General features: G+C 44.8%; 3 protein-coding genes across 8 annotated transcripts in view; 2 read left to right on the top strand and 1 right to left on the bottom strand.

Moving 5' to 3' along the window:
• The window catches only part of LOC115105535 (active breakpoint cluster region-related protein-like), a 250,947-nt gene extending 244,386 nt beyond the window's left edge, over positions 1 to 6,561 (top strand). For 3 of the 5 annotated variants that reach the window (XM_065007332.1, XM_065007333.1, XM_065007335.1), the window contains 4 exons: positions 2,124 to 2,258; positions 2,529 to 2,634; positions 4,283 to 4,433; positions 4,985 to 6,561. In XM_065007332.1, coding sequence (XP_064863404.1) covers positions 2,124 to 2,258; positions 2,529 to 2,634; positions 4,283 to 4,433; positions 4,985 to 5,074 — 482 coding nt within the window. In that variant the 3' untranslated portion in view covers positions 5,075 to 6,561. Of the gene's footprint in view, positions 1 to 2,123; positions 2,259 to 2,528; positions 2,635 to 4,282; positions 4,449 to 4,984 lie in introns of all 5 variants that reach the window. The other 2 variants (XM_065007331.1, XM_065007334.1) reach the window with 1 other exon arrangement.
• A 1,227-nt stretch (positions 6,562 to 7,788) lies between these two features.
• Positions 7,789 to 11,105, bottom strand: LOC115105534 (mitochondrial import inner membrane translocase subunit Tim22-like). Its single transcript, XM_029627696.1, has 4 exons — positions 10,824 to 11,105; positions 10,215 to 10,411; positions 8,427 to 8,499; positions 7,789 to 8,337 (listed from the first exon to the last, which is right to left on the bottom strand). The coding sequence occupies exons 1-4, from the start codon at positions 11,080 to 11,082 to the stop codon at positions 8,261 to 8,263; spliced, it is 606 nt and encodes a 201-aa protein (XP_029483556.1). The 5' UTR covers positions 11,083 to 11,105; the 3' UTR covers positions 7,789 to 8,260.
• Positions 8,850 to 18,373, top strand: part of LOC115105533 (cytospin-B-like) — a 179,239-nt gene continuing 169,715 nt past the window's right edge. Inside the window, exon 1 of one of the 2 annotated variants that reach the window (XM_029627693.2) lies at positions 8,850 to 8,905. The gene's annotated coding sequence lies outside the window, so the exon portion shown is untranslated. Of the gene's footprint in view, positions 8,906 to 11,653; positions 11,751 to 18,373 lie in introns of those variants that run through there. The other variant, XM_029627692.2, reaches the window with a different exon arrangement.

Here is an 18,373-nt window from a genome sequence, read left to right as displayed (position 1 = left end):
TAATCAAATCAAATCAAATCAAATTTTATTTGTCACATACACATGGTTAGCAGATGTTAATGCAAGTGTAGCGAAATGCTTGTGCTTCTAGTTCCGACAATGCAGTGATAACCAACAAGTAATCTAACTAACAATTCTAAAACTACTGTCTTATACACAGTGTAAGGGGATAAAGAATATGTACATAAGGATATATGAGTGAGTGATGGTACAGAGCAGCATACAGTAGATGGTATCGAGTACAGTATATACATATGAGATGAGTATGTAGACAAAGTAAACAAAGTGGCTAGTGATACATGTATTACATAAGGATGCAGTCGATGATGTAGAGTACAGTATATACGTATGCATATGAGATGAATAATGTAGGGTAAGTAACATTATATAAGGTAGCATTGTTTAAAGTGGCTAGTGATATATTTACATCATTTCCCATCAATTCCCATTATTAAAGTGGCTGGAGTTGGGTCAGTGTCAATGACAGTGTGTTGGCAGCAGCCACTCAATGGTGGCTGTTTAACAGTCTGATAGCCTTGAGATAGAAGCTGTTTTTCAGTCTCTCAGTCCCAGCTTTGATGCACCTGTACTGACCTCGCCTTCTGGATGATAGCGGGGTGAACAGGCAGTGGTTCGGGTGGTTGATGTCCTTGATGATCTTTATGGCCTTCCTGTAACATCGGGTGGTGTAGGTGTCCTGGAGGGCAGGTAGTTTGCCCCCGGTGATGCGTTGTGCAGACCTCACTACCCTCTGGAGAGCCTTACGGTTGAGGGCGGAGCAGTTGCCGTACCAGGCGGTGATACAGCCCGCCAGGATGCTCTCGATTGTGCATCTGTAGAAGTTTGTGAGTGCTTTTGGTGACAAGCCGAATTTCTTCAGCCTCCTGAGGTTGAAGAGGCGCTGCTGCGCCTTCTTCACGACGCTGTCAGTGTGAGTGGACCAATTCAGTTTGTCTGTGATGTGTATGCCGAGGAACTTAAAACTTGCTACCCTCTCCACTACTGTTCCATCGATGTGGATAGGGGGGTGTTCCCTCTGCTGTTTCCTGAAGTCCACAATCATCTCCTTAGTTTTGTTGACGTTGAGTGTGAGGTTATTTTCCTGACACCACACTCCGAGGGCCCTCACCTCCTCCCTGTAGGCCGTCTCGTCGTTGTTGGTAATCAAGCCTACCACTGTTGTGTCGTCCGCAAACTTGATGATTGAGTTGGAGGCGTGCGTGGCCACGCAGTCGTGGGTGAACAGGGAGTACAGGAGAGGGCTCAGAACGCACCCTTGTGGGGCCCCCGTGTTGAGGATCAGCGGGGAGGAGATGTTGTTGCCTACCCTCACCACCTGGGGGCGGCCCGTCAGGAAGTCCAGTACCCAGTTGCACAGGGCGGGGTCGAGACCCCAACGCTCATACTGAGACTACTTCAAAGCACACCTCAGTCTACATCAACAGACACAGCATTTTGTTCCTGGCCATGGCATCTGACCAGGGATAACTCTTGGCCCTATATATAAACTATAACCAGGGCCATGAGTATTTCCTGGTCAGGTCACGTTATCAGGAATAACTCCAGACCCAACATTATCAACACAAGCCTCCCTCTGTGAGCTGTCCTGTCCTTCCACTCTGTTGTACTGTGGGCCGGGGTCAGACTACCAGGCCCATGGCAGAGGGGCTTCAGCCTGGCTATAAACAGAGAGAGTTGTGGGAAAGGACAGGAAGAACACAGGTCTGACGAGCCGCAGCTGTCAGCTGTGTGTTGTCCTCCCTGGGACTCCCACATCCAGGTTGTGTCCCATATTGCCACCCTATTCCCTATATAGTGCTGTACTTTTGACCAGGGCCCACTCTGTAGGGCATAGGGTGCTATTTGGGACACATCCTCAGTCACAGCCCCTAGACCAAACCAAATGCTAACCTCCTCAGCATCTCTCTGCTGTGTTCATGTCTCACTGAGCTGAGATCTCCGGTTGTTTGGGTTATAGAGTGTGGTTTCTTGTTATGTCATCTCTGGAGCCAGAATGATCCGTCTGGAAATGAACTAGTTGTTTGGTTGGGATGATACACTTCCCTTATGTGTTTTATCCCCCTCTCTATATATATTTATATCTATCTCTCTCCCCTTCAAAGATAGCAAAGACATCCTGGTGATGTTGAGTGACATGGACATCAATGCCATCGCGGGAACGCTGAAGCTGTACTTCCGTGAGCTGCCAGAGCCCCTGCTCACTGACCGCCTGTACCCAGCCTTCATGGAGGGCATAGGTACGACCTCTAACAGACCACATACATTCATACATCTCAATGCAATACCATATAAATACATTTATTATGCTTCTCAGTAGTAACAGAGAGAGGGGTTATTCCATTTTTTATTCACAGAAAATGATACATTGACAAGACAACATTGACAGGATTGTTAATTTTTGCCCCTTAGAATGGTAATTCTTAACTTATTTTCTTCTCTTTTCCCTCTCCTCCTCCTGTATACTCCCCATGTATCTTCCTCCTGTATCCGCCTCCTCTTCTCCACAGCTCTGTCGGACCCTGCAGCCAAGGAGAACTGCATGATGCATCTGCTGCGCTCACTGCCTGACCCTAACCTCATCACCTTCCTCAGCCTGCTGGAGCATCTCAAGAGGTATACACACGCACACGCACACGTACACACACACACACACACACACGTGTACACACAAGGGGCCAGTAACTACTATTGGTGACCGTTTGGGCCAGATTAACAGGCAGCATAATACGTTCAGAGTGGGTTTTGGAGGAGTTTTGGGCAGAATACGGTCCACATGCGAGTGGTTCTTTAAGCCTGCCATAAAACTGTAGTCTGGAGAGCTTCATGAGGTGTGCTACTGTGACCGCACCACACTCATTAGCCAATAAGAGAAAGGACAGGGGGAAAAGTAATCAGAGTACAGGCCAGACCCTGTGTGGTCAACAGAGCTAACACACACACACACACACACACGTCTATCCCTGGAGAGGAATCCGCATCAGTCTCCACTGGGCCTTTTACGCTAGACCTGTTGTGGTGAAGTTAAGGGGCTCGACCTATGGCCCAGTTGAAGGAAACACATTAAAGTCAATGAAAAATGACTTTACTGCTTAAAAAGACTTCTCTACTACTATTTTGTCTTTGAAAATAGCTGTGATGGTTTTAGATGGCCGACCATGTGCTACTTAGTCTCTAAATGCAGTGTGGAACTACATTGGATGACATCATGGCTGTGCCTGTTAAAACTGCCTTCAGTTAGAAGACCATGGTAGAGCAGGGCCCAGCCCAACCACAGACTAGTAACCACTAGCATGGGCAGGAACACTTATGGGTCTCCTCCTATCACTCACATCTGACCTAGAACCAGCTGTCTGTCATCAGCCATAGTAGCAATGGCCTGTGTGGGGACTTATTCATACTCTGAGTAAAGTTAGTTTTCACCACCAGATGTTTAAAAGATCAGGTTTATGTGTTTGTCATAGTTTCCTAACACGGGTCAGACAACATTTGTCTGAGAGTATATTATTGTCATCTAGCTCTACAATGTGAACTAGAGGGAACTAAGACTAACTTTAAATGTGTAGTGCAGCCGTGTCATTTTCAGTTACACATTACTTCACTCTCACGCCTCTTTACAGAAGGTAGTTTTCAGTTAATCCTTGCTGTAAGTTTGACACGTTTGAAAAGAACGCTGGGAGCCATGTGTATCACCAGGGGAGGTGTTTTATAGTGTGTAAAGCTGTGACAGTGTAAAGGGTAGTGAGATCTCAGAAGTTTGCTGGCAGGAAGATCCATAGAGAGAAATAAGATTTCTACCTATTGGCAGGCCTGAGGTCAGTTCACAGGCCTAGCACTGGGTCAGATTCCACTCTTCTGCACCATGGAGACTCTATTATGGTCTGATCCCAGTACAGCTCTCACCCAGCAGTACACTGCAGTCAGTCAACAAGAACGTACACAGACTACTCTCGTAGACACGCTGAGGACACCTGCTGGAAGCTCTGCTGAATTTCAAGTGTGATATGAAAGGTTCTGCTGTTGCTATGGAGAACATTTATATAAGTTACAGCAGATGGTAACTTAGTTCAGACATGGTCCTTGTAGAAGAAACACACACAGAACACACTGTGCTGTACTGACAGTGATGGCTTCAGAACATGGGTTATCATAGTAACAAGGCCAGACCAGAAAACATGTCGCATGACTAGAAAAATAACTAATAATGATCTGTCCCTGTGGTCACTGTAGTCTGACTGGTCTATCTGTCTGTTTTGTGTTCCAGAGTTGCTGACAATGAGCCCATCAACAAGATGTCCCTCCACAACTTGGGCACAGTGTTTGGCCCCACCCTGCTCAGGCCCTCTGAGTCCGAGGTCACCAAGGGACACATCACCCTGGCCACTGACATCTGGTCACATGACGTCATGGCACAGGTCAGTGTGACTTGGGTGCGTATATCTGTTTGTGTGCATGTGCGTTTGCTTATGAGTATGTAAGAGTTAGCTGAGGGGGATGTGTGTGTTCAAACCGTGTCAGTCTAGTCTGGTTTCCCAGCTGTATTTAGACTATTTGGGAAGCCCCTCCTGGAACTCTGCCCCGTACTGAGAGAGAAACCACTTCCTGTTCACAAATGACTTATTCTAGGCCGTATATAAACAATGACTACTGTAAATCACCATAAAAGCCACAACACTAACAGTAGAATGCCATATTTCATCATTACTGTAAAGACTGAGAGACAGTTGTTTGTGCAGTGGCTTATTAAATCTCCATATGTTTAGTAGATAGATACTCATACAGATACTCAGTTATCATGGAGAGATGCTTACTGTGTCACCTGAGTCATGTACAGAATATGTAGGTCACATTCGCCTCTAAGCTCCATATCCTGGTCCTTTTTTGGTTATAACTATGATAATTGGTATTTAAATGAAACACCATTTACATTTGGCTCAATCTCTCTCTTTCTCGCTCCCCATCTCAGGTCCAAGTGTTGCTGTACTACCTGCAGCATCCTCCCATCTCCTTCGCTGAGCTGAAGCGGAACACACTCTACTTTTCCACTGACGTTTAATCTCTTGGGGGTCCGGAGCAAAAGACTCAACAGCAAATCCCCCACCCCCATACCACCCAGCTCCCTTTTAAAACTGTACAGCCCCCCTAAGACCCACCCAGCCTACTCTGAGAGATGGAGTCAGACGTGGAGGAAGAGGAGTCACGGTGCTTCCTCTGGATCCCAGTCACGTATTCTAGTGTCAGCGGAGATAGAGCAGCGGCCCCTACATTACAGTACATCCATCTGGTGAAGAGCAGGGGTGGAGGGAACAGCATACCTCTCACCTTTGACCCACAATACCCCATCGGACAGCCACCAATATGGGACCTCTCTATCTATCCGTGAGGGGTTAGTGGTCAGGGTCTGGTATGTTACTGGGTCACTGTCGGTTGTTTGGTCTGTTGGGTCCTCCAGAAACCAGCTCAATGATCCTGAAGCTGGTCTGTTACTTACTCCACCTTCTCTTTTATTTTATTTCTTTCAGAGGCATTCCAAGAAATGGCATTTACATATTTTATAAATATTATTTGTTCAATAAGTCCTTTGTTTCTCTCTGGCTTTGTGCATGTGACGGAGGAGGGCTGTGTGTTTATGTAGAAGCGTGTATGTATGTATGTGTGTGTGTGTGTTAAAGCAAAGAGCTGAGGACTGTTTGCGTTTCCAAGCTGCCAGTAAAGCGCCACTGTCACATTTTTTCTCCACGTGTAAAGACTAGAGAGCACAGCCCTCCCTCTGTGTGAGTCTTGGCCAAATTCGCCCTATTTATTATAAATATATATATATTAAGTGTGCCTGTACAGTCCAGGAGCTGGTTTCCCAAAAGTATCTCAAGGCTAAAGTCATCGTTAGAACCATAGCCTTAAGATGCTTTTGGGAAACTGGGCCCAGTGCAACTAGAGAATTGCTCAAAGGAGTCCGTTGTTTGAAGTTTTTTCAAGTAGTGATGGTTTTTTCAAGTTTCTCATTCACAGCCAAGGTTGGCTGAGCTGTACTGAAACGATTACAGGAACACAAAGTGTAAAATCTGACGTTTGATTCTAAACCTCTTTAAAGAAAGAAACATCAATCTGTGAGATGAGGGTTATGGGAAGAAAATCACACATTTTTGGAACATTTGCTTTTTTCTTGTCAATCCATTGCAAGCCTGTTCCTAGTGTCCAATGACACCAGTTAATCTATAGGATTATTGTGTAGTTTAATGCCCTTATTGCATGTTCAACTTGTCAATCAAATCAGGCTGGGTAACGAAGGTAGGTTGTCACTGCTAGTTTGCGGCACCGGCAATCTCCTCCCATCAAAGCTGTACAAATCCAACCTTTCTGCTATCTAGCCTGTGACATATCTTAAAATAAGCACTGTTAGATGAGTCCTATTTGATATTTTTAATATAAGATTAAAAGAAAATCAAATGTTGTATTTTACTTTGAGTATACTGTATTAACAAGGGTAAATGTCGATGTGAACTTTTCTTTTTTAGTAAAATTAATAAAAGTCTACCAAAACGATGTTGTTTTGTCATTCAGTCTTGCAGTTTTATTGCAACTAATTCATATTTTAGAACTTTGTATAGATTTTTATTTGGTTTGGGATAGTTGAAAAGTGACTTTCATGTAGTGGAATTTTATCATTGCAGTGCAGAAAATAAATAATTTTTTGAGCACGCAGTTACCAAACAAGTCATAAGAATTGAAAAATGATTTCAAAACGGTAGCAATTAGCAGTGGTTTGTGTGTTTGTCTCGGACACAAACTCAGTTCATATTATTTAAAAATGTAAAATTTGTGCCAGAACAGTGAGCATTCTGGCACAAAAATGTTCAAACATCACCCAGGTGGATGAGGTGAGTACCTCAGTTGGTAGAAAAGTGCTATATAAATCCAATCTATTTTTATCTGGTAACACATTACTCTAATCAATTTACACTGGTGACTGAGAATGAATGGCTACTTTGTGACATTTAACTATAAATTGGATGGATTCTGTAAAAATGTACATAACATTGGTCAGTGTCACCATGTTGCTGTTTGAGTCAGAATGTAAAACATTGAAGGTCCGAGCGGATCACTTTAGTCAAGTCATTGACTAGTCTTTTAAAGTGTGCTGCGTTCCAGTGGTGGAAAAAGTCGCCAATTTTCATACTTGAGTGAAGGTACTGTAAAAGTTAGTGCCCAGTAAAATCCCATATATTTGCTAAAATATAAGCCTCAATTATTTCAAATTCCTTATTAATCCAACCAACCATTTTCTTTACAGATAGCGAGGGGCACGCTCCAACACTCATAATTCACAAATGAAGAAAGTGTTTAGTGAGTCTGCCAGATCAGAGACAGTAGGGATGACCAGGGATGTTGTCTTGATAAGTGTGTGAATTAGATTATTTTCCAGGCCTAAAGCATTGAAAATGTATGGAGTAAACAATACAATTTTCTTTAGGAATATAGTGAAGTAAAAGTACAGACACCCAAAAACCTACTTAACACTGCTGCATTCTGGGGCAAAAAAAAAAGACTTGTGGCTACAATACAACTACATGAACTTTACAAAAATCATGTGAACAAAAGTCATGAAATGTGGACTTCAAGTCTCTACAGTTGCTCTTCAACTTCATTCTGAAGCCATTACATGCATTGTGGGGCTCTATTGTCAACCAATCATTAGGGTGTTTTTGTTTGACCCATGCAAACAAAGACATGACAAACGTGATTTAATAATGTACACATGATTCCAGTTAGTTATGGGTGTTGGAGACATGTTTATTTCTACATTACAATGAAAACCTTTTAAAAACAATGGCAACACTGCCATGTTGATCTGAGCGCTGCTGTCGCCCATACACCTTCGACTTTTGTCCTTACCACGCAAATGCGGCCATTGACTTGATTTCACCCACAAAAACTAAACGAGAGAATAGCCAGCTCTCGACTACAACTGATTAGAGGTTCATCTCAATGACTTAACTTTTTAGATCGGCAAAGCCAGCATAAGTGGGCCACAAGCCTGGACAACCCTGTATGACATTGTAAATACAGTGCACAGGATACAGTCAAACGTGGAATTGTCCAAGTGTAGATAATCCTCATGATAAGATGCTCCACCTGCAGAGCAGGGATGTTTCCCTCTCTCCACGAGGTATAAAGTATTTCTGGTCCAGAGGGACAGTGATCCCTCAACAATAGTTCAAAGGTATAGAAGGTGACCTGGTTTTCACCGAAGATAGTACTCAATGGCAGCAGAGAAGGCAGCGAAACCACCACATCCCAGCACGCCAGCCTTCGCCCCAGCTATAAGATAGAAGGGAGACAATCATCTTTCAACAAAATTATATTAATGCATGAGACATTTGAACTGACAAATTAAGTAGATAACTCACCTCGAAATCCTATTGCTCCCCCAGTAACACAACCACTGTAGACAGCGTTCTTCCAGTCTGACTTCCCCCTGTGCTGTAATGTAAAATACACCACAAGGGGTCAGTATAAGACTGACAATACAGTATTTCCAGTAGATGTCTTCACGGTTTCAACAGACCCAACATTCCAAGATCAAATTCTGACTTGTGTCTCGGATCTGGGTCAGTTCTGATATAATTGCTACAGGTCTCAGGAATGTGCAATTAAAACTGATTTACCGACTGGACCCGTCCTCTTAATTTAATGTTTGTGTGATGAACTGCACAAGCTCGTTATCTTTGTCAGCCAATTGCAATTCAATGAACTGCATTGCTTATGTCCAGCTGAAACTGGTTCCGGCAGCTCACCTCATGTGCGCCTGCTGCGGAGGAGAGAGAGCGAGTAAAAGGAGCCATGGCCACTATTGATTGAACATGTCTTTATAATGTAGCAAACAAAGGTGAGAAACGTTGGCGTGGACAAATGAACTGTGTGCAACTCGCCATTCAGGTTTGATGCAATTTTCTGTAATTCATGTATTTATTATCAATTGTTTAGTCATTATAAAATGATTGAATCTTCTAAATCAGTTCTTTAGCCTATGCAAAAAGTTTTTCATTTTGATGAGACATTCTCATTGGCTAAATTAAGTTATTTTAAATGTTGTGCTCCATATTTACTTTAAGGTTAAAAGTAGGCCTGTTGTAAAATAAATCGCGTTAGTCTATTGCTGTCATTCGTTGGGTAGGCCTACGGTAGTCCTTTGTTGGTAATGTTAAGGTTTCATTCTGTTGAGCCATTTTCGTTGGCCAAATTAAAGTTCCGGCTGTAATGTTGTGTTTGCCGCAATATAATAGAATGACTGGTAGCCCTACTATGCTACTCACACTCAAACCATGAAAAGGAAAGAAAAAAAGGGCCAGATGCAAATTTAATGCCGCAATATAATAAATAAATAGTATTTTCCCTATAAAACATTGACTAGAGTTGCTTTTGATATTACCCTAATAAATGTTAAGCAACTTTTGTGAAGGTTTGGTATGGTTATTATTAATCTTAGCTAGGCTACTGCAGGCCTATGATATGAATGTAGTGTGCACCAGCACTACAACTGACTCCGACAGTTGAACTTTGAGGTGAGGAAGAAAGTTCTAGGCCTACCATAGTTACTCCTTTAATCTAACAATATAATACTTCTTTAAAAATATTCTGATTGAAAATTAACAAATGAGCCTCCTATAGCTGTATAGCAGTAGTAGCCTATTATCAGGGAGTCATACTAAGACCAAGATCTCTTTTACAGATGAACCCTGAATTACAGAAAATTTACACATCAATCAACCTCTGTCTCTAGGCCTAAGCTTGTCTCATATATACACACACACACACACAATACCCTGATGCATTTAGTGCTCAAATCTCCAACCGCTAAACTGGGAGTTAGACTTGTTTTAGGAAAGTAAAAACCAATTAAATAGACTGAAGTTTTGAATATGTTGAACATAACTTTGTGGTTTGTGCTTACATATGATTTGTTGATGACAACGTTAAGGTCCTGCAAGTTGTCCAAACATAACAGGCCGTCTCATGCTAGTGATGCATTTACACGCTTGCCAGAATAAAGATGGTCCTAGTGCTGAGTTTCAATATCTCTTTACTTCCTCCGGTCCACTGACAATCAGACTACTTTCAATTTGCTACTCTCTTAGCATATTATTACTATTTTCTGATGCATTTCAGCAGAAAAAAACTGATCAGAATCATCCTACCGATTCAATGATGCACTCTGTGCAGGAGAACATTGCCCCAATGACAGCAAAGTTTTTGGCGTAGGACATTCCCCTCTGGCCCATGTCTTTGAGAACCTCTCTGGCCGTGGGTGTTCTCATGGGGTCTTTGGGGTCAAATCCCACGTTGGTGTCTATACCAGCCGTGAACACACCAAACGCTCCCCCAAGAACAAACCCTTTAGAGAAAAGTGTCACAAGATTGTGTTAGCTACAGCAACTATGGAAATAGTACTGTTACTACTATACCTTATAGTGAGAATGAGCAATAGTATAGACAGCAAGGGAGAGTGAGTGGCTCATCTCATCAGTAAGTTACCAACACGTTAAAAGATCAATAACTTGGAACTACTATGTGCATTATAAATTGTCTGACTCCTGCATGCAGAGAGAAGCTAGTGTACCTACTGTACTGTAGCTGCAATCAGCTGTCACCATGAGGTAAATGTACGTTGCAATTTAGCCTCTATTGCTCGGTCGTCCATGGATGGACAAAGCTAGAGGCTAGTTGCAACTGTGAAGGGTACAGTAACTCATGCAAATGCATGACACATTTTTAATATCGTCGACAATAGTGAAAGACTGGCTAACCTCCAACACAGGCCAACACCGCTTTGAAAGCACAGCTCTCCATTCCCTGTTCGATCATCTTCTGGTCGTCGGTTTTCATGGGATTGGGAAGACCCCCCATAACGGTCGGATTCAGATCCTTAATTGCCCTCTTCTCCCCAATGAGGTGCTCCAGGACCATGCTGTACTGAAATGTTGAACCTTCATAGCTCCGATCAGCCGAGGTTGAGGCTTGAGTGTCCGACACAGGGCCATTTCCACTACCTACGGTCGCCGCCATGATGAGTGTGTGCGGCTGGTAAATTCAAGAGGTTATTATAAACGGTGGATTCGCCAAATGCATGACAGCTTGAGGTCAATTATATTTATTCCGCATGAAAAAACAATGAAGTTTATGGAATAACGGTCCTGGACCAATAACATAGACAAACATAGACATTCTCTATTGTTGTTTGAGAAAATATTTGTCAATATATAAGATTTGCACGTTTTCTTTTACTTGCTTTAGCGTGCAAGTGAAGTGCAAATGAGTCTTCCTATATATTAGCAGATTCGACAAAGTCAGATCAATGCGTTTCTAAGTAATGGACTGTCTTCATGAATGCTATCTTGAATATAACCATATCATCTTAAAGTCTTAGATCAATATTGTCACAACACTTCTCATTTGACTTGAAAATATCTGTACGTTTAGGCTTTAATTTTTTATCTCTGCAGCAAATAAATGAGGAGGGTGTCGATTTAATACAAATGTTATCATGAGGAGAAGATAGTTCTCAAGTGAACACTGTTGAAATACGACATTACCCAGAAGTCTTTGTAAATGCAGACACTGCACCAAACTCGCGCGCTCCACCTGCAGGCACATCCACGCGCGACGCTAGCCCCACCATCGACATCACCACATCACACAAACGAGCGCACCAGAGGCAGAGTTGAAAAGAACAGGTGAGGGGAAATATTTATATTATTTTGCCGAAAATATATATTTTCAATCAGCACTGATAATATTAACCTTTTTTACTATTTATTCATTTACGTTGCTCAAGTTTGGTGAGGCTGTGAGAGTCGTTGTGAAGACAGGTTGGATAGCAGTACAGTAGTTAGTGCATTTCACAGCAATCGCCGTTTCGATCAACGACAAGGTGTTTGTCTTGTGACAGCCACTGTCCCATCTGTGACTGTACCTTCAGCTGATGGTTATTTTATATTAACCCGTGTTTAAAAAATGTATGGTCAACTCGCGTCGACATGTTGTTCATTGCCACATATTACAGTTAGAGAATGCTGCAGTAAGACAGACTTGTGTGATGGTAAAGCTGAGTCAGCCGAAGACATCTGTCATGAATGTTTGCGGACTGGGTGGAGGTGGATGCATGTGCACTGTTACCATTGTGGACTCTGGTGCCTCTTCTCATTTGTGTGTCTGTTTGAAGTTCAACAGGATGTTGTTTTCTGTGTCTGCTGCTGCCTCCACCAGTACATTTGGTTACGTAGAAAAACACCCTCCTGCTTACATCAATAGGCTAGCTCTTCCAAGCTTACTCAGTGACTATGCAGCAACAACGAATGACAAATAAATAATTGAGTACACATAGTGCTCACCAATTAGCAACTCTTCCAGAATGTTTAAAAAAAAAATAGATCACATCACACATCACAGTGAATGAGTAAGATTATGAAGCCCAGAGTTTGATTATCCTGTAGTAAACAATGATGGTGTCCATGTAGCCTATAGCCTAATGCCCAAATTCTTATAAATTGCTTAAGAAATCATCATCCAATCAATTATTTCATATACATGGAAGTAATTAGGCCTACATATTTTCTGTTGCGATTTTAAGTTAACACAGTTTTCAAATGTGTAATTACAGTTCTCAACAACTTCGATTGTCGACTCGACTGATGCTTTAGAAAACCCTCCACATGCTACTTACTGTTGGTTACCGTACGGCTGCCATTTGTTCCCAATTAGGGCTACAGTATACGTGTAGCAGCCAGTAGCTGAGGCTTTGTTGTGTTTAGACTAGTTATCAGTGAAAGTTAGCTGTTTATTTATTTAACAAATCAGTAAGTGGTTCATTATGGTAGACGTCGTTATGACTGAGCGACTGTGTGCTGCACTGGCTCTACCACAGTCAGCTGTAGCCCTATTACATTTATCTGCTTATAAACTACACAGTCAAAGCATTCAAGCTCAGTCAAATGACTGTCTCAAAACGATGCTTAGGCCTAAACTCATAAACGGCGGCAATTTTGGTATTGGTTTACTGTGTGTGTCATGTATTTTATTTGAATCATCTTGTGTTTCTATTCTTTATCGTTGGGAAGGGCTTGTAAGCAAGCATTTCACGGTAGGTCTACACCAGTTGTATTCGGCGCATGTGACAAATACAATTTGATTTGATTAATGAGAAAGATAGATTTATGTGGAAGTTAGCCTAGCCTAACAACTAGACCGCTATTTTGATTGGATTACATTAAATGTTTTTAAGAGGTTAACAAGCAAGCAGTGGGCCATCATGTCATTTGTCATTCACACACATACATTTATACTGGAAGGGGATAGGCATATATAATGGAAAACAAATGACATCTTTCAGTTCTACACTCCCCTAATTATTCCTTTGATGGTACTAAAGCAATATAAGGGAGAAAATAACTATGAGTAAATCGTTCCTCCTCTTAAAGTTATGCAATAGCTATTTGTATGTAATTACACCCCTTGTTTTGTCATGGCCAACCTTCCAAGAAATATAAATAGCTAGAAGAGATCTGTCTTTGGCTGATGGCTGGGCTGTGTTCAGAACACACTGACAGCTAACTCAGCAGAGAGGTTGTATGTCCTATGTCAGCAGAAGGACCAGGCAGATCCCAGGTAGAGGGTTCTACATGGAACCCAAAATAGATCTACCTGTAACCCAAAAGGGTTCTCCTATAGGAACTTCCCCAGAAGCCTTTTGGAACCTTTTTTTCTAAGGACTTACATGGAACCACACAAAATAGTGCAGTAGTCTAAGTACACTAACAAGAAAGCTGTAGCCTAGTTGTCATTTAATTTTGCAGTCTGGTTTTATTTTGCAGGAGAAAAAAGGGCCCCATGTTATACAGAAAAGTGCTTATGTCCTCTTAGTGTTTTACTCCATCTCTCTCTGGGCTTTGATGATTATTTGCATTACATTTGATGGAGGCGAGGGAGAATGCAGCTCACCTGGTCTCCCAGTCTACTCCTGTACTCTGTGTGCTGCTGAGAGAGCCCTAGATTGTGTGTCCTCACAGGGTGTCCTGTCCTCACAGGGCCAGAGAGAGAGCAGTGAATCTGTTTCTCAGTCACATCACCATACTGGTCCCCAGTGACTGTGCTGCGCCTGCGCTCTACTGCTGAGCTCGTTACCAACGATTCTCTCACTGGGGGACTGGAGCCGCTATAAATAGCCTCCAGTAGGTCTCTGGTGAGCAGGGCGGAGTGGGGGGGAGGGTGGGGGGTTATTGACTGGAGTGTCCTGGCTGTCCACCTGCGTCCTCATTCCTCTGTTACGGTCCAAAGCTAAGGGTGACTTTTCTAGGGTGTGTGTGTGTGTGTGTGTCACAGAACACCATGTGGCCTCATTTGAAATGGGATGTCAAGGTCTCTGCTGTATAGGCTAGCTGCTGTTCCACAAAGTCAAAATTCCTGATTCAAGAACGCGCTCTAGTATCGCTGACCTCGATTTACCTAGCCTACTTTTTGGTATGCGACTGAAAACTATATTTTTTCACAGCTTTATCAGTGTGTGTGCATGTGCAATGTGTAGGCTACACGTATGTGTGTGAATTATATAAAGTGGGGAGATGGATGAGGGGGAGATCCATTGGTGTCACCTTCCACATTTGCAGCAGGCAAGCATGCAGTCAGTCAGGCAGGGCGAGGGGCAAACACTGCAGTGCTATAATCCCCATACATGGGGATGCACCCACCGTCTACATAGCTAGCTACATAGCCGTCTCTGTATCAAAGATAATTGTGTAGTCTAAAGCGATTTTCTAGGTTACCTAGCCAGCTATTGTCGTTCTTTTAACGCAACGTAACGTAATCAACACTGCTAGCTAGCTAGCCAGCTAGCCCCTGAATCAACAACGCAGCCAGCTATTTGTCGTCCTTAACGTAGGAGACACTGCTAGCTAGCCAACAGCTAGCCAACGTCTACCGATTAGAACTCAACAACCCGGTCGCATTCCGCCTCGCTCCACAGGTAGTATCACATTTTCATTTCATTTCATTACAGTACAACGGTTTGATTTGTTTGATCGTAGCTAGCTACATAGCTAGCTACATAGCCGTCTCTGTATCAAAGATAATTGTGTAGTCTAGAGCGATTTTCTAGGTTACCTAGCCAGCTATTGTCGTTCTTTAACGCAACGTAACGTAATCAACACTGCTAGCTAGCCAGCTAGCCCCCGAATCAACAACGCAGCCACTGCCAGCTAGCCTACTTCAGCAGTACTGTATCATTTTTAATCATTTTAGTCAATAAGATTCTTGCTACGTAAGCTCAACTTTCTGAACATTCGAGACGTGTAGTCCACTTGTCATTCCAATCTCCTTTGCATTAGCGTAGCCTCTTCTGTAGCCTGTCAACTATGTGTCTGTCTATCCCTGTTCTCTCCTCTCTGCACAGACCATACAAACGCTCCACACCGCGTGGCCGCGGCTACCCTAATTTGGTGGTCCCAGCGCGCACGACCCACGTGGAGTTCCAGGTCTCCGGTAGCCTCTGGAACTGCCGATCTGCGGCCAACAAGGCAGAGTTCATCTCAGCCTATGTCTCCCTCCAGTCCCTCGATTTCTTGGCACTGACGGAAACATGGATCACCACAGATAACACTGCTACTCCTACTGCTCTCTCTTCGTCCGCCCACGTGTTCTCGCACACCCCGAGAGCTTCTGGTCAGCGGGGTGGTGGCACCGGGATCCTCATCTCTCCCAAGTGGTCATTCTCTCTTTCTCCCCTTACCCATCTGTCTATCGCCTCCTTTGAATTCCATGCTGTCACAGTTACCAGCCCTTTCAAGCTTAACATCCTTATCATTTATCGCCCTCCAGGTTCCCTCGGAGAGTTCATCAATGAGCTTGATGCCTTGATAAGCTCCTTTCCTGAGGACGGCTCACCTCTCACAGTTCTAGGCGACTTTAACCTCCCCACGTCTACCTTTGACTCATTCCTCTCTGCCTCCTTCTTTCCACTCCTCTCCTCTTTTGACCTCTCCCTCTCACCTTCCCCCCCTACTCACAAGGCAGGCAATACGCTCGACCTCATCTTTACCAGATGCTGTTCTTCCACTAACCTCATTGCAACTCCCCTCCAAGTCTCCGACCACTACCTTGTATCCTTTTCCCTCTCGCTCTCATCCAACACTTCCCACACTGCCCCTACTTGGATGGTATCGCGCCGTCCCAACCTTCGCTCTCTCTCCCCGCTACTCTCTCCTCTTCCATCCTATCATCTCTTCCCTCTGCTCAAACCTTCTCCAACCTATCTCCTGATTCTGCCTCCTCAACCCTCCTCTCCTCCCTTTCTGCATCCTTTGACTCTCTATGTCCCCTATCCTCCAGGCCGGCTCGGTCCTCCCCTCCCGCTCCGTGGCTCGACGACTCATTGCGAGCTCACAGAACAGGGCTCCGGGCAGACGAGCGGAAATGGAGGAAAACTCGCCTCCCTGCGGACCTGGCATCCTTTCACTCCCTCCTCTCTACATTTTCCTCTTCTGTCGCTGCTGCTAAAGCCACTTTCTACCACTCTAAATTCCAAGCATCTGCCTCTAACCCTAGGAAGCTCTTTGCCACCTTCTCCTCCCTCCTGAATCCCCCTCCCCCTCCTCCCTCTCTGCAGATGACTTCGTCAACCATTTTGAAAAGAAGGTCGACGACATCCGATCCTCGTTTGCTAAGTCAAACGACACCGCTGGTTCTGCTCACACTGCCCTACCCTGTGCTCTGACCTCTTTCTCCCCTCTCTCTCCAGATGAAATCTCGCGTCTTGTGACGGCCGGCCGCCCAACAACCTGCCCGCTTGACCCTATCCCCTCCTCTCTTCTCCAGACCATTTCCGGAGACCTTCTCCCTTACCTCACCTCGCTCATCAACTCATCCCTGACCGCTGGCTACGTCCCTTCCGTCTTCAAGAGAGCGAGAGTTGCACCCCTTCTGAAAAAACCTACACTCGATCCCTCCGATGTCAACAACTACAGACCAGTATCCCTTCTTTCTTTTCTCTCCAAAACCCTTGAACGTGCCGTCCTTGGCCAGCTCTCCCGCTATCTCTCTCAGAATGACCTTCTTGATCCAAATCAGTCAGGTTTCAAGACTAGTCATTCAACTGAGACTGCTCTTCTCTGTATCACGGAGGCGCTCCGCACTGCTAAAGCTAACTCTCTCTCCTCTGCTCTCATCCTTCTAGACCTATCGGCTGCCTTCGATACTGTGAACCATCAGATCCTCCTCTCCACCCTCTCCGAGTTGGGCATCTCCGGCGCGGCCCACGCTTGGATTGCGTCCTACCTGACAGGTCGCTCCTACCAGGTGGCGTGGCGAGAATCCGTCTCCTCACCACGTGCTCTCACCACTGGTGTCCCCCAGGGCTCTGTTCTAGGCCCTCTCCTATTCTCGCTATACACCAAGTCACTTGGCTCTGTCATAACCTCACATGGTCTCTCCTATCATTGCTATGCAGACGACACACAATTAATCTTCTCCTTTCCCCCTTCTGATGACCAGGTGGCGAATCGCATCTCTGCATGTCTGGCAGACATATCAGTGTGGATGACGGATCACCACCTCAAGCTGAACCTCGGCAAGACGGAGCTGCTCTTCCTCCCGGGGAAGGACTGCCCGTTCCATGATCTCGCCATCACGGTTGACAACTCCACTGTGTCCTCCTCCCAGAGCGCTAAGAACCTTGGCGTGATCCTGGACAACACCCTGTCGTTCTCAACTAACATCAAGGCGGTGGCCCGTTCCTGTAGGTTCATGCTCTACAACATCCGCAGAGTACGACCCTGCCTCACACAGGAAGCGGCGCAGGTCCTAATCCAGGCACTTGTCATCTCCCGTCTGGATTACTGCAACTCGCTGTTGGCTGGGCTCCCTGCCTGTGCCATTAAACCCCTACAACTCATCCAGAACGCCGCAGCCCGTCTGGTGTTCAACCTTCCCAACTTCTCTCACGTCACCCCGCTCCTCCGCTCTCTCCACTGGCTTCCAGTTGAAGCTCGCATCCGCTACAAGACCATGGTGCTTGCCTACGGAGCTGTGAGGGGAACGGCACCTCAGTACCTCCAGGCTCTGATCAGGCCCTACACCCAAACAAGGGCACTGCGTTCATCCACCTCTGGCCTGCTCGCCTCCCTACCACTGAGGAAGTACAGTTCCCGCTCAGCCCAGTCAAAACTGTTCGCTGCTCTGGCCCCCCAATGGTGGAACAAACTCCCTCACGACGCCAGGACAGCGGAGTCAATCACCACCTTCCGGAGACACCTGAAACCCCACCTCTTTAAGGAATACCTAGGATAGGATAAAGTAATCCTTCTCGCCC

This window comes from Oncorhynchus nerka, linkage group LG22 (assembly GCF_034236695.1).
Source record: "Oncorhynchus nerka isolate Pitt River linkage group LG22, Oner_Uvic_2.0, whole genome shotgun sequence".
NCBI classification, from domain to species: Eukaryota; Metazoa; Chordata; class Actinopteri; order Salmoniformes; family Salmonidae; genus Oncorhynchus; species Oncorhynchus nerka.
This window is presented reverse-complemented; position numbering and strand designations above follow the sequence as displayed.

Excerpts from the sequence above, each read along its gene's own strand:
- LOC115105534 (XM_029627696.1), bottom strand. The coding sequence starts at position 11,082 with ATGGCGGCGACCGTAGGTAGTGGAAATGGCCCTGTGTCGGACACTCAA. Across the intron at positions 10,412-10,823 it reads GGTGTTGGCCTGTGTTGGAG|GGTTTGTTCTTGGGGGAGCG; the intron begins GTTAGCCAGTCT and ends TTTTCTCTAAAG. Across the intron at positions 8,500-10,214 it reads CAGAGTGCATCATTGAATCG|CACAGGGGGAAGTCAGACTG; the intron begins GTAGGATGATTC and ends TTTACATTACAG.